Source organism: Macaca thibetana, chromosome 6 (assembly GCF_024542745.1).
Source record: "Macaca thibetana thibetana isolate TM-01 chromosome 6, ASM2454274v1, whole genome shotgun sequence".
NCBI lineage: Eukaryota > Metazoa > Chordata > Mammalia > Primates > Cercopithecidae > Macaca > Macaca thibetana.
Genome location: NC_065583.1, coordinates 146,549,115 through 146,575,098, shown reverse-complemented (window position 1 = coordinate 146,575,098; position 25,984 = coordinate 146,549,115). Strand labels below are relative to the sequence as shown.

General features: G+C 34.4%; 1 protein-coding gene across 1 annotated transcript in view; it reads left to right on the top strand.

The window, feature by feature from the left end:
* HCN1 (hyperpolarization activated cyclic nucleotide gated potassium channel 1) overlaps positions 1-25,984 on the top strand; it is a 437,736-nt gene that overhangs the window by 386,855 nt on the left and 24,897 nt on the right. The window contains exon 6 of the mRNA XM_050794764.1: positions 11,542-11,782. Coding sequence (XP_050650721.1) covers positions 11,542-11,782 — 241 coding nt within the window. The remainder of the gene's footprint in view (positions 1-11,541; positions 11,783-25,984) is intronic.

Below are 25,984 nucleotides of genomic sequence, written 5' to 3'. Positions count from 1 at the left end.
TTCTACTTATGGCTAGCCAATTTTCCCAGCACCATTTATTAAATAGGGAATCCTTTCCCCATTTCTTGTTTCTCTCAGGTTTGTCAAAGATCAGATGGCTGTAGATGTGTGGTATTATTTCTGAGGTCTCTGTTCTGTTCCATTGGTCTATATCTCTGTTTTGGTACCAGTACCATGCTGTTTTGGTTACTGTAGCCTTGTAGTATAGTTTGAAGTCAGGTAGCGTGGTGCCTCCAGCTTTGTTCTTTTGACTTAGGATTGTCTTGGCAATGTGGGCTCTTTTTTGGTTCCATATGAACTTTAAAGCAGTTTTTTCCAATTCTGTGAAGAAACTCATTGGTAGCTTGATGGGGATGGCATTGAATCTATAAATAACCTTGGGCAGTATGGCCATTTTCACGATATTGATTCTTCCTATCCATGAGCATGGTATGTTCTTCCATTTGTTTGTGTCCTCTTTTATTTCACTGAGCAGTGGTTTGTAGTTCTCCTTCAAGAGGTCCTTTACATCCCTTGTAAGTTGGATTCCTAGGTATTTTATTCTCTTTGAAGCAATTGTGAATGGAAGTTCATTCATGATTTGGCTCTCTGTTTGTCTGTTACTGGTGTATAAGAATGCTTGTGATTTTTGCACATTAATTTTGTATCCTGAGACTTTGCTGAAATTGCTTATCAGCTTAAGGAGATTTTGGGCTGAGACAATGGGGTTTTCTAAATATACAATCATGTCATCTGCAAAGAGGGACAATTTGACTTCTTCTTTTCCTAACTGAATACCCTTGATTTCTTTCTCTTGCCTGATTGCCCTAGCCAGAACTTCCAACACTATGTTGAATAGGAGTGGTGAGAGAGGGCAATGTATAGCCTTCAGTTTACCACCTGACAATCAACAAATGTCCATGTCAGTCTTTCCAAATGTATGTAACTCAAAAAAACAAATTGTTGGTTAATGTCTAAACCTTCAAGATTTGTGGTGATTCTAGATTTGTGCAAAGGTTAAGGTGGCTTCTCAGAATCCATCAAAACCCCAAAGTAGCTAGCCAGGCTGCCCTGGGATACCATAGTTCCTCCTCTTGCAAGCATGTGGTTACTGGCAGACTACATAACATCTACAAAATGGGGCAGTAATACTACCTAAGACACAGGATTGTTGGAGGATAAAATAAATTAATATTTGTAAAACATTTAGACAATACCTGAAACCCAGCAATAACTCAATAAATGTTGTCTCTTCTTTTTATTACATTAATTCTTAGAATTATCTTTGCCTAAGAAAAACTCCCTAAACATACCAGCTGCTGTTCTGATTATAAAGAATTCAAGCTACTGAATTGGAAAGAAAAAATGGGATATTTGGAGCACTTTTTAATAGGATGTTCTAGTAGATGAGTTTCACGTGGTATAGATTTGCTTCCATAGATTTATTTGTTTCTAAAGTCAATAAAGAAACCTCCAGGTAGGGATGTCTTTTGAATGTCTGATGTAAGTTCTTAGAAGGAAGATCTTATATGCTCTGTATAGTCTAAAAATATAGGGTGTGTTGGAGTGTAGAAATTTAGCAATGTAACAGCAGCTCTATTTTGTTAAGATTACTCTATGATTCATTTGTGTAGTGGTGGAAATTATATTTATAGCTACCATGCTTAAAACTTTTCAGAAACATACTGTTTAGAATAATAATAATGTAAAATGGAGCTGAATTAGATGTTTCACAAAATGGAACTTTATAAAGTGATGTTTAAATTATCAATATAAAGTTATAGTGCTAAAGGAACCTTAAAGTTATGCCATTCTTTTTTATAATAACTAAATGAGATATTGCTTAAAATTTCTTAAAGTCTCAGAGTATTTAGTATTCCAAAATACAGATTTGTGATTAACATAAATCCTTCTAGAAACAATCTGAATATATCAAACTCATTTTTTTCTGGAAGTTCTAAAGCTGAAAAAAGAGGAAAAAAATTATCAACAAACCAATTACAATAAAAGATACTACTTAGAATGAAAAGGCAAGCCACAGATGGGGAGAAAGTATTTGCAGTGCATATCCCCCAAAAAAGAACTCATGTCAAGTGTTTATGAAGAACTCTTACCATAGAAAAAGGGGGAAACTCTGTATTGCGCATCTCACAAAACAGGCTATTCATCTGACCAAAAAGCTTAAGAAAATGTGCTTAATGAGGATACTAATGGGAAAATGCAAATTAAAACTACAATGAGAAAAAAACACAAGTGCAAAAAGCAAAACAGTGAGATATATCTGCTTACCCACCAATGGCTAAATGATAAAATCAAATTTTGCCAAAGATGTGGGACAGCTGAAACATTACATGTTGATGGAATGAGAGAAGAATAATAGAATCATCTAGGAAAACTTTCGGCAGCAACTGTAGTGAACTATATGCTTATTCCACTATCCAGAAATTCCAATATAAGGTATATACTCAAGATAAATCAGTGCATAAGGTGCTTCAAGAATGTTCCTCCCAGCTTTTAATTTTTAACTGATGTTTATTTTATTGACCTAAAACTGGAAACATCCCAAATGCCATGAAGAGTAGAATGGATAAATAAATTGTAGTATAACCATAAAATGAAATATAGCCTGAAATTTAAAAAGAATGATCTTCCACCATACAACAGTTAGCAATCACATTAACAGGATGGTGAGTAAAAGAACAAAGACACAAAAGATTACATAGTATGCGACCTCATTTATGTGAATTTCAAGAACAAGCAGAACTGCTCTGTAGTGATAGAAATCAGAATAGCTAGAACCTCTTGGTTGACTAAGATAAGGCAAAAGGAGCCTTCTGAGAAATTGTCTGTATTTGAATCCAGCTGGTTATACGGGTGCATGTATTTTTTTTAAAAAATCACTTAAAATTTGTGTACACTTAGGATTTGTCCACTTCAAATTCTGTTGTAACTTAAAAAGAAACTCCCTACACTGTGACTAAACAATGAACATGAATAATCCTGTCATATTTTAGCAAAATAATGGGAAGGACTGCTGTAAGCAAATACTTTTATATCTAAAATAAATAGGCATCATGTCAACCAAAGAACAAATAACAGGATTCTTTATTGCTGTTTCATTCTTGTATTATGCTGCTTCATTCTTGTATATAATATATAAAATTCGATTTAAAATCTTAGCACTACCCTTTAGCAGGGTTACTGTTTGCCAAATGAAAAGCATCCTCAAGAGGGCGTTGCATAAGAAAAATCTTCACCCAAGTGTGTGAGTGAATGTTTTAGAAGACTTAAACAACCATTCCATTTGGTTGAAAGGTGGATCTCAGAAAAATCTGACATAAATATTTCTATCTCATGTCATCTTTTAAGACAGCTTCTTAATGAATACAAATATATGTACACCTTGGTTTCCAACGTGGACTCTTCTTGATTACAAAGATTTTTTCTAACTTGAAATATTTGAGGAAATAATTCGCAGCGTTTCCCATCTGAGCTTATTTACTTGGCTTCCCAGTGTGTAGCCCACAGCTAGAAATTTGAGAAAGCTGTTGATGAACTTTGAAGGCAAACATTCCCTCCAGGTTCCAAGGCGACCAGTGTACTCTTCCTCCGCAATTACTGCTCTGTCTGAACTTTTCCTCAGAGGAATAAATAAAGCTGCAGGTCTCATGCATTTTCAATGAGAAACCTTATGCAAAGAATTTTACCAAAATCACATTCTGGCATTTCTTCAGTCAACACTTTTACATCGAACTGTTCCTTTTATGGGCAACATACTCTCCATGGATCATAACACTTATGCCATAATTATCAACACTAAAGCAACAAGTCCACTCCAGAGAACTTAATATTGTTTAACTTCAAAATTATGTTATTTCTGCATGGGTATTTATACCCAATATTTCTTATGACTTATTTTAGCAAAATAAAATGTCAGCAAATTTATCAATTCCCTTCTCAGATGTTTAAACAAATTTTCTAACATAAGCTGATTGCAAATGTAGGAAGAAATTGAACCAGTGTATTTTAAATAGTAACATTTGAAATCCACCCTTTTGCTAGTGAGCAACTTGAGATGTTTTAAAATAAAAACCATATTGATGCTATATAAATTATGTAATAATATTCCTTGGAGATAGAATTTCTTTGGAACAACATTTTTGTTTCTCCGTCATTTTTTGGTGTCTTTAATAAATGAAAATATATTTCTAACTTTGAAATAATTATAGATTTTTTAACTTTCATTTTAAGTTCAAGCTTACATGTGCAGGATGTGCATGTTTTTTAAATCGATGAACATGGGGGTAATAGGGGTTTGTTGTACAGATTATTTCATCACCCAGGTATTAAGCCTAGTATCCATTAATTATTTTTCTTGATTCTATCCCTCCTCCCATCCTCCGAGAGGCCCCAGTTTGTGTTGTTCCTCTCTATATGTCCATGTGTTCTAATTTAGCTCCCACTTGTAAGTCAGAACATGAGGCTTTTGGTTTTCTATTCCTGAATTAATTTGCTAATGATAATAGCCACCAGTTCCATCCATGTCCCTACAAAAGACATGATCTCATTCTTTTTTATGTCTGCATAGTATTCCATGCTATGTATTTACCACATGTTCTTTATCCAGTCATTCATTGATGGACATTTGGGTTGATTCCATGTCTTTACTATTGTGAATTGTGCTGAACATACACATGCATGTGTCTTTATGATAGAACAATTTATATTCCTTTGGGTATATACCCGGTAATGGGATTCCTGGGTTGAATGGTATTTCTGTCTCCAGGTCTTTAAGGAATCACTACACTGTCTTTCACAATGTCTGAACTAATTTATGCTCCTTTCAAGAGTGTATAAACGTTCCTTTTTATCCACAACATCACCAGCATCAGTTATTTTTTGACTTTTTAATAATAATCATTATGACTGATGTGAGATGGTATCTCATTGTGTTTTGATTTACATGTCTTTAATGATCAGTGATGTTGAGCTCTTTATCATATGCTTGTTGACCTTATATGTCTTCTTTTGAGAAGTGTCTGTTCATGTCCTTTGCCCACTTTTTAATGGGGTTGTTTGTATTTTTCTTATAATTTTGTTTAAGTTACTATAGATGCTGGCTATTAGGCATTTGTCAGATACATAGTTTGCCAAAATTTTCTCCCATTCCTTAGGCTATTTACTCTGTTGATAGTTTATTTTGGTGTGTAGAAGCTCTTTAGTTTAATTAGTTCGCATTTGTCAATTTCTGCTTTTGTTGCAGTTGTTTTTGGGATCTTCATTATAAAATCTTTGCTTGTGCTTCTGTCCTGAATGGCATTGGCTAGGTTATCTTCCAGGGTTTTTATAGTTTTAGTTTTTACATTTAGTCTTGAGGCAGTAATAAATAGCTTACCAACCAAAAAAAGTCCAAGACCAGATGGATTCACAGCTGAATTCTACCAGATATACAAAGAAGAGCCAGTAGCATTCCTACTGAAAATATTCCCAAAAATTGAAAAGGAGGGAGTCCTCCCTAACTTATTCTATGAGGGGAGCATCATCCTGATACCAAACCTGGCAAAGAAACAGCTAAAAAAGAAAATTTTAGCCCAATATCCTTGATGAACATCGATGCAAATGTCCTCAACAAAATACTGTCAAACGGAATCCATCAGCACATCAAAAAGCTTATCCACCACAATCAAGTAGGCTTCATCCCCGGGATACAAGGTCAGTTCAACATACACAAATCAATAAATATGATTAATCACATAAACAGAACTAAAGACAAAACCACATGATTATCTCAATAGATGCAGAAAAGGCTTTTGATAAAATTCAATATCCCTTCATGTTCAAAACTGTTAATAAATTAGGTATTGAAGGAACATACCTCAAAATAGTAAGAGCCATATATGACAAACCTATGGCTAACATCATACTGAATGGGCAAAAGCTGAAGTATTCCCTTTGAAAACCAGCACCAGACTAGCATGTCTTCTCTCACCACTCCTCTTCAACATAGTTTGGAAATTCTGGCCATAGCAATTAGGCAAGAGAAGTAAATAAAGGGCATCCAAATAAGAAAAGAAGAAGTCAAGCTATCCCTGTTTGCAGATGACATGATCTCATGTCTAGAAAACCCCGTTATGTAAGCCTAAAACTTCTTAAGCTGATAAACAACTTTAGTAAAGTCTCAGGATACAAAATCAGTGTACAAAAATTCTGTCAGCATTCCTGTACACCAACAGTCAAGCTGAGACACAAATCTCAGAAGACATTCCATTCACAATTACCACAAAAGGAGTAAAATAACTAGGAATACAGCTGACAAGGAAAGTGAAGGATCTCTACAAGGAGAGTACAAACCACTACTCAAAGAAATAAGAGATGCTACAAATGAATGGAAAAACATTCCATGCTCATGGACAAGAAGAATCAATATTGTTAAAATGGCCATACCACCCAAAACAATTTATAGATTCAATGCTATTCCCATTAAACTACTACTGACATTCTTCACAGAACTAGAAAAAACTGTTTTAAAATTCTTATGGAACTATAAACTAGCCCAAATAGCCAAGACAATCCTAAGCAAAAAGAACAAAGCTGGAGGCATCATGCTACCCAACTTCAAACTATACTAAAGGGCTACAGTAACCAAAACAGCATGGTACTGGTACAAGAACAGACTCATAGACCAATGGAACAGAATACAGAAATAATTATAGATTTTTATTAGTAAACAAAAACTTGATAAAAAACATTTATCTGAGGTTGAAAATGCATTATATATATACAATTTGTCTTCTTATGACAGACTACAGTTATTAACTCCACAGCAAATAAACAGACACATTCCCAGCCTGCTGCTTAACCCCAGACTGCACTATGATATGACTGTTTTCAAGTATTTACTAGGAGATCTTTTTTAAATTAACTTTTAAATGAGTTAAATTAAAGAAAATATGCTTTACATGCTATGACAAAATATCACATTTTCTTAACTATGAAGAGCAGTAATTACATCTTTAATAAGCTTTTTATTTTTAAATAATTTTATATTTACAGATGTCTTAATTCATTTTTCATTGCTATAAATGACTACCTGAGGCTGAGTTATTTGTAAAGAAATTGATTTGTCTTACAATTCAGCAGCCTATACAAGATGCATGGCACCAGCTCTGTTTCTAGTGAGGACCTCAGGAAATATTCAATCATGGTGGAAGGGGAAGGGGAGCCTGCATGTCGCATGATGAGAGAAGACGTGAGAGAGAGAGTAGGTGCCAGGCTCCTTTTAGCAATCAGCTCTCATGGGAACTAACAGAGTGAGAACTCACTCATTAACTCAAGGACAGCACCAAATCATTCATGTGGGTTCTTCTCCCCCATGACTGAAACACCTCCTCCCGTGCACCACCTCCAATATTAGGTCAGATTCCAGCATGAATCGTGGAGTGCTAAGCATCCAAACTATGTAAGCAAAAAAGCTTCAGAAATAGTATGGAGAATTCCCATATACCTCACATCCAGTTTCCCCTGTTTTTAATACCTTATAACTACAGTTACAACTCAAAATTGATACATTATTATTGAAAGTCCAAACATCATTCAGATTCCCTTAGTTTGCTTTAAAGTTCTTTTTTTCTGTCCTAAGATCCCATCTAGGATACCACATTATGGTCAGTTGTCCTGTCTCCTTAGTCTCCCTTTGTCTGGGACAGTTTTTTCCAAATGTCCTTGTTTTTGATTACCTTGATCATCTTGAGGAGAACTGGCCAAATATTGCGTAGAATTTTCCTAAATTTGGGTTTGCTGATGGTTTTGTCATAATTAAACTGGGATTATGGGTTTGTTGTAGGAATGCCACAAAAGTAAAATGCCCTTCTGATTACATCATACCAAGAGTACATGCTACCAACATGATTTAGCACTGTTGATGTTAACATTGATCGTCTGACTTGAGGTGGAGTTTTTCATGTTTCTCTATTGGAAAGTTACTACTTTTCCCCTCTTTTCCTTATTGTATTGTTTGAAGGAAGTCCCCATGCTCAATGCTCAGCCCATCCTTAAGGGTTTGGTAATTATTCTCCAACTTTTTGAGGCAGGAATGCTTATATGAATTATTTGAAATTATTTTGAATTTAAAGAGAAAGTTTATGTGTTATCCCTGACTTTTTAGTAGTTTAGCCAGTCATCTAGATTTGTATGTGATCTTGGTTATGTATTTTATACTTTGGGTTTAATCCAATACTTTTTGTTGTTGTTACTCAAATTTTTCCAGCTTTGTTTGACTATTGGTAGCTCTTTCAGTTGGCCCCTGTGTCCCTTTGAAATACCTTCATTACTGTGGGGTTTTTGTTCGGTTTCATTTTGGGGATTGGTCTTTCTGTTTGTTTTTTCATTTGTTTTTAGCATGTACATACTTTCTTATACTACAAAATGTTCCAGGAAAGAAATAATTGCATTTTTTAAAGTGCCAGCATAAACTTAATAGTCTGGAGCAACTTATTACTAAGATCAGAACCATGTGTTTGCCTTCCTTAGCAAGCAACCTTTCCTCAATTTAATGCATATAGATAATACTCCTAACTCAGATCTGATATTTTGATAAAAAGAGATAATTATAACAAGTGCCATAAGTAATCTGAATGAATGTTAGAGTTAGTAATTGTGTGTTTTATTTACCTCAATGTGCCATAAGGAAAGGTGATTGATTAAAAATATTTTTTTAAAGTTTTGCTTCATTCTATACTTACCTGATTGTTTCTATATACTAGACATCCTCAAAAAAAGCAGTTTTCATGGGAGGATGAAAGACTTTTAGAATCCAAGAAGATTCTGTCTCATTACCTTTTTTCTATCATATCTTTATTAGAATTTACAGTTTTAATCAGGTAATACTCCTGGGAAGTAAAAGTTTTATGAAGGAAGAAAACATTAATAGATTTCTTCAAACAAAAATATGAAATTATTCCAGGAGTATTATAATAAATGGAGTTCTAACAGAAACACCTGGATATGCAATGTATCATTAACAAGTTATTCATAATTGCAATTATTTCCTAAAATAAAAAATGAGAGATCAGTGAAGTGAAACATTTGCATAGTTCAAATCAAGGTACAAACATGAAGGGATTCTCTATTTTTTTGTATGAAAAATTATTTTCTCTATAATCTGAGTCATTTTCAATTTCCTACACAGTATTATTCTACGTCATTTTATATGTGAAATAATTAACTCTCAATCAATTAATCTAGCTATTTTCATGACATAGCTCTGTCTTCTTTTAACTCCACATCACTTTTTATCTTCCTGTTGTTTTGTATAGAAATATTTGGAACAGTAAAAACAAATTTTTTAATGCAGAAGACTTGTCTCTCAATCCATTTGCTTGAGAAAGCTGAGTTTTAAGTAACCATCTCCCAACGAGAATAAAATTAGTGTTTGTGAATACATTTTTACAACTGAAACTCCACCTTCCTCCCTTCCTTTCTCCCTCCCTCCCTGCCTTCTTTCCTTCCTTCCTTCATTCATTCTTTCCCTCCCTCCTTCCTTCCTTCTTTCCTTCCTTCCTTCCTTTATTCTTCCTCCCTCCCTCCCTGCCTCTGTTTCTTCTTTAATCCATTCCTTCTTTCCTTCCCACCTGCTCCCTCCCTTCCTCCCTTCTTTCTTTCCTTCCTCCCCTCCTTCATTTCTTCCTTCTCCACTGCTTCCTTTATATGCATGCATATTTATTCAGTACTTACTACTTACTGAACGTTATTATAGACCCACACTCCATGCATCAGATAAAATTATCACAAATTTCCCTAGATACAGTCAATCATGGACTCAAGTGTATATTTTAGCCTGAATAATGCTGCACTAAGTACCACATTTAATATCTTTCTCTTGTCTTCGCTGCTAAGTTCACTTTCTGATTATTGTTGCTTATTTGTGTATATTTTCTCATCTTCCATGAAGCTCCACTATTACAGACATTGTTATTCTTAACTAAACTCACAAAATATTGTTGAGAATGAAACACCTTTTCTTCCACGGTAGATCCAAAATGTTGTGCCTTCTGTATCAGCTGGAATTCTTTATCTATCCTGGATGGTATTAGGTCATTTGATGAAATAAGATCATGGAAACTTTCTTTCTCAGTCTTGGAATTTATGGGTCTGTATAGCATATTTCCCCAAGGCAGAAGATAGAGTTCTCAGACTCTGTTACTACCTATGATTCTTTGTGCCTTCTTTTCACCTCTTCGCAGACATGACCAATTTCTGTGCCTCTTAAACAAAATCACAAATGCAGTCCCAACCTTTTGTGGGGGGCTTAAACAGAATCACAAATGCAGTCCCAACCTTTCGTGGGGCGACTCATTGGTAAGGAAATTTCTGAGAAGTGGCTTTGTGGCAAAATGTAGATTTCCACTGTCTATTCTGTGTCACATAACTGATTTGCATGATTAAAAATGTTTGATTCCACATTTCTGTTTTCATCCAGAGGGACAAAAATATGTTTAATCTTGACTAGAATCCACAGAATGAAATCAAACATACAGATCTCCTATTTAAGAACTGACCTGCTCCTGGAATAAAACAAACAAGTCAGGAAAAGGCAAATATGTCCTCCCTCTAGCCCATCATTTGCAATGGAATCCCAAGAGTCTATAGAAAGAACGACTTCTGATTCTAGCCCAGACACCAACTGAATTTATAATTTTAATTTTTGGTTTGGTTTTTTTTTTTTTTTTTGAGATTGAGTCTCACTGTGTTTTCCAGGCTGGAGTACAGTGGTGTGATTTCTGCTCACTGCAATCTCCGCCTCCTGGGTTCAAGCAATTCTCTGCCTCAGCCCCCCGATAGCTGGGATTATAAGTGCCCGCCAGCATGCCCACCTAATTTTTGTATTTTTAGTAGACACGGGGTTTCACCATCTTGACCAGGCTGGTCTTGAACTCCTGACCTCGTGATCCACCCGCCTTGGCCTCCCAAAGTGCTGGGATTGCAGGCATGAACCACTGTGCCTGATGAATTTATAATTTTAGATTAGAGTCTCCTTTGTGTAACCTTTTTCTGTACTATCCATTGTCCTCACTCTAATGTGAATGACATTAACAAAAAAAAACCATCAAAATGCTTTTGTCTGGTAGTTGGGCCCAGACAAAATGGAGCACAGAAGCAGCAATGTCATAGCTAATAGGAAGTGATATGGCTTTCTTTCTTCATAAATAAAAGATAAAATGAAGAATAAAATATATTCACATTTTAGAAGTTTTAGCTTCATATACACAATAGTAAAGAAATGGGAAGTTTTAAAAGATGAGATTTTCATATATTGAATTAACATTTATCGAATATCTAATATATTCTTATACTACACTAGGTTCTGGGAATACAAATATTTCAACATCAAAATAAAACGCAATCCTGACTGTAATGTGATGTGCATTACTATAATTTATGAATTTTTGTATCTAAATTTAAATTGCAATGTTATGCTATATCTATTTTTTAAATTTCAGCATGTTTTTCTTCCAGATATGATTAATATCTCTCTTAATATTTGTTTACTCTTGACATCTTTAGGAGATAGTCAACTTCAACTGTCGGAAACTGGTGGCTACAATGCCTTTATTTGCTAATGCGGATCCTAATTTTGTGACTGCCATGCTGAGCAAGTTGAGATTTGAGGTCTTTCAACCTGGAGATTATATCATACGAGAAGGAGCCGTGGGTAAAAAAATGTATTTCATTCAACATGGTGTTGCTGGTGTCATTACAAAATCCAGTAAAGAAATGAAGCTGACAGATGGCTCTTACTTTGGAGGTTAGTAAAAAAGATGCAACTAAGATAAAATCTAAGCTGCTTGAGATTTGTGTCTTTAAGAATTTTGGAGATGTCAGCATGTCACTTTGTTGGTTTTGAATGTAAACCTGTATATGAATTCTGATAAAAGTGTCTATAACAGTGCTTTCACATTTCAGAGTCACAGGCTCAATGTGTGTGATTTACTACTACATTGGTTGAGGTATTATTTCAACCTCTTTATCTAGAACCAAATATTAGGGGCTTAAGTCAAATGGGAAGTATGATTTTCTTCTACACAAAAGTTCCAGGAGGGTTGGGAGGCTTTCTCTACAACAGTTTTTGGTGACCTAGATTCCATCCATCCACTAAAATGTTTTGTTTCATTTTTGTCATCTCCACAAGAGGAGCTGATTCCTCTCTGCCATGTTTTGTTATGACTCATATAATGGGGCAGAAATAATAGAAGAAATGAAAAACTAACAGCTTCCGTTTGATATTCCTACTGCCCAGAAATTGCAAAAATCATTGCTATTCACATATGATTGCCCAGAATTGGTATAGGATCACCTTCAAGCCTAAGGAAGGCTGCAAAATGTAGCCTCTAGTTAGATGGCAATTTACCTTGCTAAAAATTTATGAAAATTTGTATTGTTTCTGTATTAGTTTGTTTGCACACTGCTGATAAAGACGTACCTGAAACTGGGAACAAAAAGAGGTTTAATTGGACTAACAGTTTTACATAGCTGAGGAGGCCTCAGAATCATGGCAGAAGGTAAAAGGTACTTCTTACATGATGGCTGCAAGAGATAATGAGAAAAAAGCAAAAGCAGAAACCCCTGATGAACCCATCAGATCTCATGAGACTTATTCACTATTATGAGAATAGCATGGGGAAGACCAGTCCCTGTGATTCAATTACCTCCCCCTGGGTCCCTCCCATAACATGTGAGAATTCTCAGAGGTATAATTCAAGTTGAGATTTGAATTGGGACACAGCCAAATCATATTAATTTCCAATTTTTTAATTAAAATTATATATATAATACATATATATGTTTCTACACATGTACAAAAAATGCCTAGAAATTGATTTACTGGGTCAAACACTATTTGATCTTATTTTTAGACTTAGACAAATAACACCCAATTGCTTCTTTGATAAGACTGCCTGTTTGCTTTGCCAATTCAGTTTTAGTTTTGTCTTGTGTATTAGTCCATTTTCACACTACTATAAATACCTGAGACTGGATAATTTATAAAGAATAGATATTTAATTATCTCACAGTTCCACATAGCTGGGGGCGGGGCACCTCAGGAAACTTACAATCATGGCAGAAGGTGAAGGAGAGACAAGCAACTGCTTCACAAGCAGCAAGAGAGAGAAAGCGCAGGGGAAACTGCCACTTAAACCATCAGAACTCCTGAGAACTCCCTCACCACCATGAGAACAGCATGGGGGGACCCGCTACCATGATCCATATCCCCTCAGGTCCCTGTCTTAACATATGGGGATTACAATTCGAGATGAAATTTGTCGAGGGGACACAGAGCCAAAACATATTATCTTGTTAATAAACAAAAGGACACACCCTAATTATCTGCATTTCTATTTGCATGTTTGCTATTTCTGGGAGGCTGAGAAATTTCTTGTTAGAGTTGCTAATTGCTTGGATTTATTTTTTTGTTCCTATACTTTGCACATGTTTCCACTCTGTTGTTTGCCTTTGTAAATCTAATTTATAGGAATGTTCCAGATATATATTTTATATGATGCAACTATTTTCTCCTAATTTGTTGCTTGTTTCTTAATTTTGTTTATAATATCTGTCATCGTTTTGATTCTCATTATTGTTGATTTAAATCTGCCTATTTTTTTCTTAGGGCATTAAAGATTTTATGTTCTGTAAGTGGATTTTACACACTGCAAAATAATGGAAATGCTTTTCTTATCTTTCTTTCTTTTTTTTTTTTTTTTTTAATGATAGGATCTCCCTCTGTCACCTAGGCTGGAGTGCACTGGCATGATTATGGCTCCACTGCAGGCTCAAGTGATCCTCCCACCTCAGCCTCCCTAGTAGCTGGGACCACAAGCATATGCCTCCATGCCCTGCTTTTCTATTTTTTAATTTTTTGTAGAGAGGGGGTGTCACCATGTTACCCAGGCTGGTCTCTAACTCGTGGGCTCAAACAATCTTCCTCCCTTGACCGCCCAAATTTTTGGAATTACAGACATGGCCAACACACCTGGCTGGAATTGTTTTTCACATTTTTATGTATTTTATTTTGTTTTACTACATTTTTTCAGGACTACTTTGTTATTATAATTTCTTATATTATATTATTATACATATTTTTGTTTTAGTATTAATTTAAAATGTAATTAATACATTTTTGTTTTAGTATTAACCCATCCAAAGTATATTTGTGAGTATAATGTGAAATATTCTGTATTATCCCCATTTGTTCCCCCAAAGAGACAATTTTTCCAAAATCATTGATGAAGGAGTTCATCCTTTCTGCTAACTTTTGAAATGATTCCTTAATAATATGCTGACTTTGAGAAATGTTCCTCATTTACAGCTAAGATATATTTATTAGGAAAATTTTTGAATTTTGGTAAGTGCGTTTTTTGACTGTATCAAAATAACCATGAGGTTATAACCCATTAATCTATTATGACTGAGTGAAACATATTAACTCAAATTAATTAACTTCTTTAAATTCCAGCTCACCAATTAAAGACAATTTTGAAGTTCCATTTTGAAGCTTTCCATTTCTTCCCACTCTTCTTTCTTGTTAAAATGATTCTGTGTTGTCTCATTGGCCTCTTAGCCTTTTGTGCAGGTTATTTTAAGAAAAACGCCGATTAGGAAAAACTATGAATCTAACAGGATCTGCTTTAGAAAGTACAGAGAATTAATGTTTGAATGAAGGGAAAAAAGAAAGAGAGTATTGAAGTTAGATGGGATAAGAAATGAAAGTATACAGTTGATCTTGAAAAACGTGGAGATTAGGTGTACCAACCCCTACTCTGTCAAAAATCTGCATATAGTTTTTGACTCTGCAAAATCTTGACTAATAGCAGCCTACTGTTGGCTGGAAGCCTAACCAATAATATAAATAGTTGATTAAAACATATTTTGTATGCTGTATATATTTGATACTGTATTCTTACAATTAAGTCAGCTAAAGAATATAAAATATTTAAAAATTAATAAGGAAGAGAAAACATATTTACTATTCATCATAATAAATAGATCATCATAACAAATGGGTCATCATCAAGGTCTTCATCCTCATCATTTTTATGTTGAGTCGGATGAGGAGGAGAAGGAAGAGAAGGGGTTACTTTTACTCTCTTGCGGTGGCAGAAGCAAAAGAAAATCCACCTGTAAATGGACTTGCGTAGTTCAAACCTGTGTTAAGTAGTGAACTGTATATGTATAGGTAGGCCAGGTTTGGGGATAAATTTGTAGGAGGAAAAGTCTTTGAGTCAATTTCTGGGGATTTGATGAATATGTAGAAGAAACATTTGAAAAGAATTTTTTGAAGTGTTATTATGCACAAAGACGGGATTTGTGAAGTCGACATATGTTTTGTGAATTCAAAGGAGCTTTTAAATACCTTACAGTTAATTTGGTAATATGACTAAGGTTTTATACAAAGACTGGAATATGTTCCTCCCTGGATTTATGTGGGTTAAACTATTAGTACAGTGAATCACATCAATGAATATCCTTATGTTAAACTATAAGATCATTTCTGAGATTAAAACTATTTTTTCTTGATGTATTATTTCTTTAACATAGTGTAACATCTCCGTCCATGAGTGAGATTGGTCTACATATAATGTTGTTTTTATTGGGGTCATTTTTGTGATCTATTAGATGACTTTGGATATCAGGTTATGCTCACTTCTTAGAAAGAATAATGAAACTTTTTCAAAAAGTATTCTCTGTTTTAGAGAAGTTTAAACAATCTAGGCATTACCTGTTATTTGAAAATTTGATAGGCTTCACAAATAAAGCCACTTGCATTTGATTCCTTGTATTTTATGGTTATTAAAATACTCCGATTTTCTATTTCTTTAGGAGTAATCATTCAGTTCATCTAATTCAATTGTTCATAATACTGAGTACACATTACTATCTCCTGGGAAGCTTTAAAAAAATTTGATGCCAATGCCAAAAAAGCTACTCTATATTTTCTCATATAATTGAGTGGAGTTGAAATCCAATTACCAGTATGTTGGCAAAAATCCTCAGATGATTCAAAAGAATTTTTAAATTAAAAATAGATAGTTACAGAGACAGAGAGTGAGAGACATGAAGATATTGATATAGATATATGGTTCCCTTTTTACTTTTAAACTTTTATTTCCTTTTTATTACAGGGGGTTTGTATTTACAAAATTATTGCAAAGATCATACAGATAATTCCAATGTAAACACCTTGCATTACTATGGTATGTTGGTCAAAACTAATGAACCAACATTGATTAACTGTTAAAGTACTTAATAAAGTGCATTTTTCATTAAAATTTTTCCAATCTTTACCCAATGTCCTTTTTCTGTTCAGAATCCGATACGTAATACCACCTGACATTTAGCAGTAATGTCTTCTTTGGCTACTTTTAATCATTAAAGTTTCTTAGAATTTCCTTCTTCTTTAGTAATTTGAAGCACTGGTTAAGGTATCTTGTAGAATGTCCCTCAGTTGGGATTTGTCTGATGCTTTTCTCAAGATTAGATTGGAGTAATTGTTTTGGGGAAGAAAAACAAGACTTAAAGTACCATTCTCATCACATCATATTGAGAGTGCATACTATGAATATATCTTATTGCTGTTGATGTTAACCTTAATCATCTAACTTGAGTTAGGATTTGTAAGTCATCTCCATTGTAAAGTTAATTTTTCTTCCCTTCTCATTCCATACTGTACTCTTTGGAAGATAGTCACCACACACAGCCCACAAGTAAGGAGTGGAGAGTATTATTCCACTTCCTTAAAGACCAAGTATGACATAAATAACTTGAAATCATTCTGAACAGGAAATTTACCTATTCTCTTTCATTATTTATTGATATATACAATCCTTTTTGTATCAGTATGGACACTTGGATATTTATTTTATAATTTGGGTTATAATCCAGTACTACTTTATTAATTCTGTTGCTCAGATTGTTTCATCTTTGGCTATTGGAATCTCTTTCAATTAGCCCCTGTGTCCCTTTGTCCTTATTATTGTGGGTAAACTTTTTCTTATTTCCTGTCACCACAATATGCTCCTGGCTCATCCTGAATAGTTCCTATCAGTCTAAAATTATTCATTTCTTCAAAGAGCCTTGGATTCTATAATTGGAGAATGGTAATTGAAATAAAGATCTGGAAAGCCCTGAGTTGGTGCAGGGTATCACATGGTGAGGGAGCTGAGAGTGCTCATGTGGAAGACCAAGTTCTTCTTTCTCTTTTTATAAAGCTATCAGTTATCCCTGATTATAAATCATTCATAAAGGCAGAGCCCTCATGATCCAGTCAACTCGTAAAGACTTCACCTCTCAATATTGCCATATTGGGTATTAAATTTCAAGGAGTTTTGAAGGTGACACATATTCATACCACAGCAACATCTTTCCCCTAATCTTGATTTTGGGAGAAAGCATCCACCTGTTACCATTAAGTATGATGCTAATTGAACAGATTTTTGTTTGTTTGTTTGTTTGTTTTTCAGATGTTCTTAATCATATTGGGAAAGTTATCCTTTATTCCAACTTTTCTAGGAGTTTTTTTTTTTTTAATCATGAATGAATGTTGGGTATTGTCAAATGTGTGTTTTTCTATGCCAAGTCTGTGATCATATGTTTTTTCTTCTCTAGTCTGTCAATGTGGTGAATTGTTTTGATTGATTTTAATTTTAAGTGTTGAACCAGCCTTGCATGCCTAATATAACTTTTATTTCATCAAAATGTGTAAAATGTATTGGATTTGATTTGCTAATATTTTGGTCATAATTTTGTCTCTGTCTTTTTAAGATATAATATTCTGTGCATTTTTATTCATGTAATGTGCTTTCTGATTTTTGTATTTGGCTGATTCTCACTTCATAGAATAGATTAGAAGGTGCTCCTTCTTCTTCTATTTTCTGGAAAAGATTGTGGAGAATTAATATCATTTCTTCCTTAAAATTTTGGTAGAATTTACTGGTGACAACTTTTAGGCCTGGTGATTTATTTTTTGCAAGGTCATAGAATAATTTATCCAATTCCTTGTGGATATAAAGTTATTTATGTTATATGGTTCTCATTATGTGAATTTTGTTAGTTTGTACTTTCCAGGAATTGCTCCACTGCATCTACTGAGTTCTTTGTGGTATGCTTTGATATTTCTTTTAGTGTCCCCAAGATCAATAGTGATGACCCCTTTTCATTTTTGATGTTCATAATGTTTACTTTCTTTTTTCTTGGTCAGTCTTCCTAGAGAATCTTAAAAATATGTATATTTTCCAAGAGGTAGAGTTGCATTTCATTGATTTTCTCTGTTGTTTCCTGTTTTCATTTTTATTGATTCCTATCATAATTTTCATGGTATTCTTAGTTTTTGGGCTTTGAGCTTAAATTGCATTCCTTAGTCTATTTTGCTAAGATGGAAGCTTAGAATATTGATTTTTCAATCTTTCTTCTGTTCTAATATATTTGTTTAATACTATGTAGTATAAATTCCTCTCTAAGAACTTCATTTTCTACCTCCTGCAAACTTGGTGTCATATTTTAATTTTCGTTCGTTTTTTTTTTTTAATATTATCTGAGACTTTTTCCTTGTCTCATATGGTTTTTAAGTGTGTTAAATATATAGGGATTTTCTGTCTTTCTGTTGTTGGTTTCTAGTTTAGTTCATTGTGACCTGAAAATTTACCTTGTATGATTCTCACTATTTTCTGTTTGCTGAGATGTGTTTTATGGCCCTAAATCTTGATAAATGTTCCATGTAAAATGAGAAAAATAATATTCTTCCATTGTTATTTATTTAACCAAACTCACTTGAGTAAGAAATTATGTGAAATACTATTTTGTTTCCATTCAGAGCTTTTAGCCTCATTCATATTTTCACTATGATGACATGGGGTGGCTATTGGTGGACCTCAAGGGTACCAGAAGCACAAATCTTTTATGGACAGTTTATGGAAAAAAATAAGTTTACATTACTTTCAATATCAACATGCAGTTTTAGACATCAAAGAAGATAATGCAAGGCAGTTAAAATCTAATAGCATGTACTTAGTTAATAAGCTATACATATTATACAATCCCTACCTATTTCATTATCTAATATGAAATCTTGAGATCAATAATGCCAAATTTTATATTATACTAGTTTTATATTTGTATAAATTGAGCATGACAAGTTCATAGTATTGTTAAGCAGAAGAACCGGAGGTAGGCTGAGGAATGCTCTTTTCCCTCTTCTAATATGTCTAACTAAATAAATATAATCAGTTCACAAAACATTAAACCTCAATAAAATGGAGGGCAGAATAGTAAACTAAGGAGATTTATTTAAAGAAAGATCATATGCAAACGTTTTGAATTCTGTGCATAACTTGATTTATGTCTACAATAATGAAGGAGTATGTTTCTACATCAGTATAATTTTTTAACTACAGAAAATTTGTTTTACTTTTTGGTGAGGCATGTGGCTCACGCACCACCTTATCCTGTATTCTTAGCAGAGGTCTTACGTAGTGTAGTAGCAGAAAAAGTATGAGGAAATGAACCAAAAATAAGTGTGAGACACATTCATAAGGCCTGGGGATAGAGCAGTGAGCAAAAAATACCATGCCACTCCTACTCATGGAACTTATATTTTAATGGGTGGTTGTATTTTACGAAGAAGAATTTAATAAAGAAACCTGGGAATTACTAAAAATAATAAGCCACATTATAAAATGGTGACAGCCATATTGGAATTACAGTCCAGGCATGTGGATTACCTGGGAGTCCTAGGCTTCCCATTGAGAGTGATGGTGAATGGGCATAAAGAGCTCGAGGAAATTTGTCTACATAGCTTGGGCCAGATGGATGGCAAGTAAGTGTTGGGGTTGTGGTGAGTGTTGGGGTGCTCAAGGAGTGATGGTTTTGATTGTAGCAAAAGGAGTGTCTGGACTCCTGCTTAACTCCTCCTTTGAGTTAGGTTTTATAGTCTCATCATCCTCTTTTTAAATATCAGAAAAATGAGTCTCAAAGCAGTTAAACAAGCTGGCCAAGGCCATGGACTTGAGCAGGGACAATCCCAGGTTTCAAACTCAGTTTGTTTCTGAACCTGAAGCCTGTGTTCTTTCCAGGATACCTAACTGCCTCTTAAGAGGGGCATGATTATTCTCCATGATATCACTTCAAATCTATCCATGAACCTTTTATTTAATTTCCATGAATTCACTAAACTCTTTTGTAAGTCTATTCATATGTTCTCTCTGACCATTCTATTAAGGTAATCATACTGTAAATATATTATCCACTAAGTAAAATGCCATTAACAAACTTCATTAAAATGTCAAATAATATATCTTTGTACCAATACTTTATGATTTTAAAGAATAGTTTGTTGTTCTAATATAATTTACTTGATTATTGTTAATATCTCCTTTACTAATTCACCTCTTAATAATCATTTATCTTTCCACACCAAAGTGTTTTAATTGATTCAGTCTCTTGACTTTCTTTCTTTCAAAATGTCTGTCTCATAAGTTCTTTTTATGGAATGATAATGTGAAACAAACCTATGAGAAAGGAAATATTTCTCATGACTCCTGTTAAATGCTGCTTTAATAATGACCATTTTGCTGGCTGTGAACAGACTGGCAGATACTTTACACAGTTAATATGTGTATTTAGGATTTTTATGACCAAAATACATTTGGGCAGATAATGATCATTTGACATTTTTAAATTTAGAGACACCAATTTGAAAAACCCACAGGCAATTCCAGTCACGGTGACTATTCATTAACTCTAAGAGGACTGAAGCATCTGCCAATCTGCAGTTTGCAATTTACTCCACTTCTAGTACATTATATTTGTTTAAGCTCATGCTGGTTTTCTAGCAGGCATAAGGAATCTGTTGATAATTAATCAAATTAACAATTTGATTAGCTCAATTTTTTCTATTACATTTATGAGCAGCAGTAGGAAAGAACAATTAATCTTTTTACGAATTTTTTTATTTATTTTTCTTTTGCTTTCTCATTTGTTATCCTCTTAGATGAGGCTAAATGAAATAATTGTTTCCATGCTGGTAAGGCAACTCTGTCAGATCTTTTCTTTTCTTGTCAGGTCAATAGACAAATGTATACATAAAATAATTTCAAATAATATTTGATGCTATGAAAAAATAATAAAGCAAGTTAATAAAAGAATAGTTTGGGCAGAAAGCTTAATGAAAAGGGACAGCACTGGGTGTGGTGGCTTATGCCTGTAATTCCAGCACTTTGGGATACAAAGGCTGAAGGATCACTTGAGTCCAGGTGTTCAAGACAAGCCTGAGCAACATAGTGAGTCCCTGTCTCTACAAAAAATCAAAAAGTAACTGGATGTGGTGGCACACAAATCTACTTGGGAGGCCTGAAGTGGGAGGATCCCTTGAGGTGGAGGTTGCAATGAGCCAAGACTGTACCACTGCACTCCAGCCTGGGCAACAGAGTGCAAACCTGTCTCAAAATATAAATAAAATAAAAAAGAGGGAAAGCTAGTCATATAACAATCTGAGAGAGAAACATTATCAGCATGGCGAATAACAAGTGCAAAGCTCCTGATGTGAAAACAGAGGTGGTAAGTTCCAAGAGCAGAAGGATGCCAGCTTTGCTAGACCAGAGACAGAGGTTAAAAGATTTATAAAAGATGAGCTCAGAGTGTTGTCCAGAAAACAGAACAGGTGGGCATACACAGAACATGATATATTTATAAGGTGGTCATCTTAGTGACAGACCAAGAACTCTAACTTAGTTCATGTGGGAAGGTAGCAAACAGTGAATAAGAAGTAGAGTTAATAAACTACAGTTCCATATGAGAGAGAAAAGATATTGGAGGTGGAGAAGTAGAATAAAGTGAGGTGGAAATACAAGAAATGATCTGAATAGAGGTTTTGGAATTAGTTAAGCTATTGATGATAATGAAGTCTAAGATATGACCATTGAAATCGCGGCCGAAAAAGAATTAAAATATGAAAGATGATGATAGTGAGAAAATCAAATAATACTTAGGCCATTGTGTTGTATGAAGCATTTTCAAGGTTTCTGATGGACACAATGATGATACGTCTATATTATTATAACAAGAATAATCTGTATTTCAGTGAAAGACATTTGAAACTAAATTAAAGCTGTACTTTTAAGATTATTTTTTCTTTCAAATATTATTTATACTCATTTTCTTATTTTCTCATAATCTCTTTTGTTTCTTCATGATTATTTGCAGCATTTATATAAAAGATATATGGAAACTATGAGACTATAACATTCCCATTATACTGCAGACTTGTAGAAGATCATGTTATGTTTCTGTTTGTATCTGCCCCTCAGCATAATGACTAACACATGATTTTTACTGAATAAATATTGGTGGCATTGGATCTACTTTTGGAGCCACCTTTAATTGAATAAGTTTTTATAACATTAAGTTAATTACCAAAGTTTTCTCCTAATAAATGATGTCTTTTTTGTTTTATAATTTTTTAAACATAAAAGTGTCTATTTCTTTTTGTTTTCCCTACAAATTCTTAACAGAAGTCGTAAATGTAAACCAAATAATTAGACTTAGTATTCAGTCGTATTTTACTTAATACTTGTTATGAACTGAATGTTTTTGTCCCCTACAATTCATATGTTGAAACTGTAGTCCCAAATGTGATGACATTGGAGGTCGAGTCTCTGGAAGGTAATTAGGTCATGAGGATGGAGCCCTCATAAATAGGATTAGTGCCCTGTATTTGTCCATTCTCACATTGCCAATAAAGACATACCTGAGACTAGGTAATTTATAAACAAAGAGAGGTTTAATGGACTCACAGTTCCACATGGCTGGGGAGTCCTCAAAATCATGGTGGAAGGCAAAGGAGAAACAGGGGCATGTCTTACATGGGGCAGTCAAGAGAGCATGTGCAGGGGAATTGCCCTTTATAAAACCATCAGATCTCATGAGAGTTATTCACTATCACAAGAACAGTGCAGGAAAAGCTGCCTCCGTGATTCCTCCCACCAGGTCCCTCCCACAGGACATGGGAATTATGGGAGCTACAATTCAAGATGAGATTTGGGTGGGGACAGAGCCAAACCATATCATGACCCAATATAAAGAGGGAGAGAACCAGTCAACTTCTTTTCTACCATAAGAGAATACAAACAGGGCAGTATGTAACCTAGAAGAGGGCCCTCATCAGAACCTGACCATGCTGGCATCCTGATCTTGAATTTCAAGGCTCCAGAACTGTAAGAATACATTTCTGTTGTCCATAAACCACCTACTCTATAGTAATTTGTTACTACATTTTAAATGGACTAATAAAGTGCTGAATAGAAGAGCAAGATTCCTTTGACATCACTTCTTTTTCTGTCCCTGTATATCTGCTCTCCAGCTTCCCGTTTGACCTTTGAGTCTCACTACAACTTTGCTGAGTAAGATGTTCTTGCCCTGCTTCAGCAGATCTATTCATCCTCTGCCACACTCTGGTGTGATTAATGAACTAACATTAATAAAGTACTTTGAGTTCCTTGGATAAAGTTGTGCAAACTATTATTCTGTTGTGTTACTTTCTTTACGGATTATTATAATGCTCCATTGTATTTGTGGAGTCTAGGAGAAAAAAGTGACATAAATGTCTCTGAGAAGGCACACTTCAACAGACTATGCAAGTACAACTGCATGAAAGCAACTAGGGTTCAAAATTTTATTTTTAATATACTTTCATTCTCCACTTACCGTTTTTATTCTGTATTCTCAGCCCAGAGTAAAGTAAGGTGAAGTAATACCATCTTTCTGTATGAACAATAAGTTTTACATTCTGAGGCATTAAGTATACATTTGGAAACAATTTAAAAAATTTTCAGATTCTAAGTCATATTTTTATCCCAAAGAATAGTTAATATATCCATAGGAAAGATAATGGGCTTTTTATCATTGTGAGGTATTTAGGTTTAAATATTCTTAAGGTTATATTGTATAAATGCCCCCCAAAAATACAGTTTATGAGTAAAGGACTGATCTTAGGAATCTGCTATGTGAACAAGTTGATTTGGAAGGCAATGATGTCCTGCAGTTACTTCCTGTGCTTCATTGCTGGTGGACAGATGGCTGGTTTCTCACTGTGTTCTCATTTCAACTGTATCTCTAGCCTGCTCCTTCCCATGTGGCCTTCCCCCTGTGCTAATAACAGAAGCTTTTTATTCTATGCCCAGGTTTTTCTTACTCTTAAATTTAGACCCTCCCTTCAATTCCAAAGTTCCAAATTGCTAAAATTGTGCAACGGTACCAGGATTCTCTCTACTAAACTATGCACCACATGCAGCTTACAAGTTATGTCTGGGGAACCGAAGCATGATTTAATGCCTGATTCTTTCTCATAATATTGCAAATTAAATTACCAAATTATGTATTTACAATCAAAACTATAAAAGGATTAGGAGGCAGCATGATGTGGCAGTGTGCTCAACATCCACAGAGCCAGGATCTAGTTTCCTTTCTGTAGATGGGACCTAACATGTAATAGCGAGGGGCTCAGAATTATCATGTGTAAAATGAGATTATTAAGACAGACACTTTCAACAGCCCCTTTCAGACCAATGATTCTGTTGGAATGGAACTCTTGAAGGGTGTATTCTTTTTGCCAGGTTGTTTGGCATTAAACATCCAAAATGTCTTCTTGCCTATTCTAGAGTTCACAGTGTTTTTAAAGAAAGGCTGCATTTCATTTGTAGTATTATCACTGTGAGTGTTTTCAAGGCAATTTAAAAAGAAATGGAGGTAGGTGAGATTTGTGATGATTCATGCTCTGGTGGTTAAAAAATAACTACCACTGTTTTTCATGGATAGTGAAGAAAAGTAGAAATTGTCAGACCTTGGGCTGTAAAGCTCCTTGAAATGTGGTGGGAGATGAGAGGATACTGGTTAAGAGTGTAAGTTATGAAGCTGCACCCTGAGATGCTGTTGGACCTTGGGAAAGCCACAGATCTTCCCCAAGAATATTTCCAAATCTGTAAAACTGAAATAGTGGTAATTCCTACCTCACTAGGTTGCTTAGAGGATGAAATGATTCAATATTTCTAAAATACTTAGAACAGTACCTGGCACAGTTTGTGCCCTGATGTTAAGCATTAACGTAAGTGAAAGGGCCAGTGTACTATAAAGCAGTAGACACACGTAAAAGACAGTACTGGGGCATTATTGATTCAGGGCTCATGTCAAGTGAATCAACACTGGAAGTCTAATTGTCAATTTGTATTTCTCCTGACTCTATGTTAGTCTTAATCCTATAGCAAAGAAAATGACTCTATATCAATGTGTGTGTGTCAGAGGGTGGGGAAGTAGAGGTGAAATAATTAATCATGATAACTTTTTCAAACTAGAGATAACCTCAACTCTGAAAATTCTAATTTCCTCACTATAAGCAAAATTGAACTATGAGCACACACATAAGAAATCTTACTCTAGGATTTAGTAAAATCCAAATTCTTCAAACAACTAGTTCTTAATGTGCCAGGCATTGTACTAAGTAATTCCATGTGTATTATATAACTCAGTTATATTAAAATAACTATAAGAATATATAATCTCTATCATTTTTGGTATGTTTTTCATATGCTTTACAAGTAAAGTGGAAGGCATATATTTGTCAAACACTAAATTATTCATAAACATTTTTGTAAATTTAGAATTAGAGGGAGCTTATTCATTATCTAATCCTCTTATACAAATGAGGAGCCTGAGAAATTCATGAGCCTAGAGGTTGGTGTGACAGGGCTGGGACTTTCACTCACAGGTAACTGCTCTTCCTACAGTAACAGGTAAATTTTCTGAACATTGTTACCAATAATGTTAGTCTGTAACATTTCAGAAAATAAGGATTCTTCCCACTTCTATTGTATTATAAAACACATCACACACACACACACACACACACACACACACAGGCACACACACACATGCATACCTTCTAGCCTATTGCTAAATAGTAAGA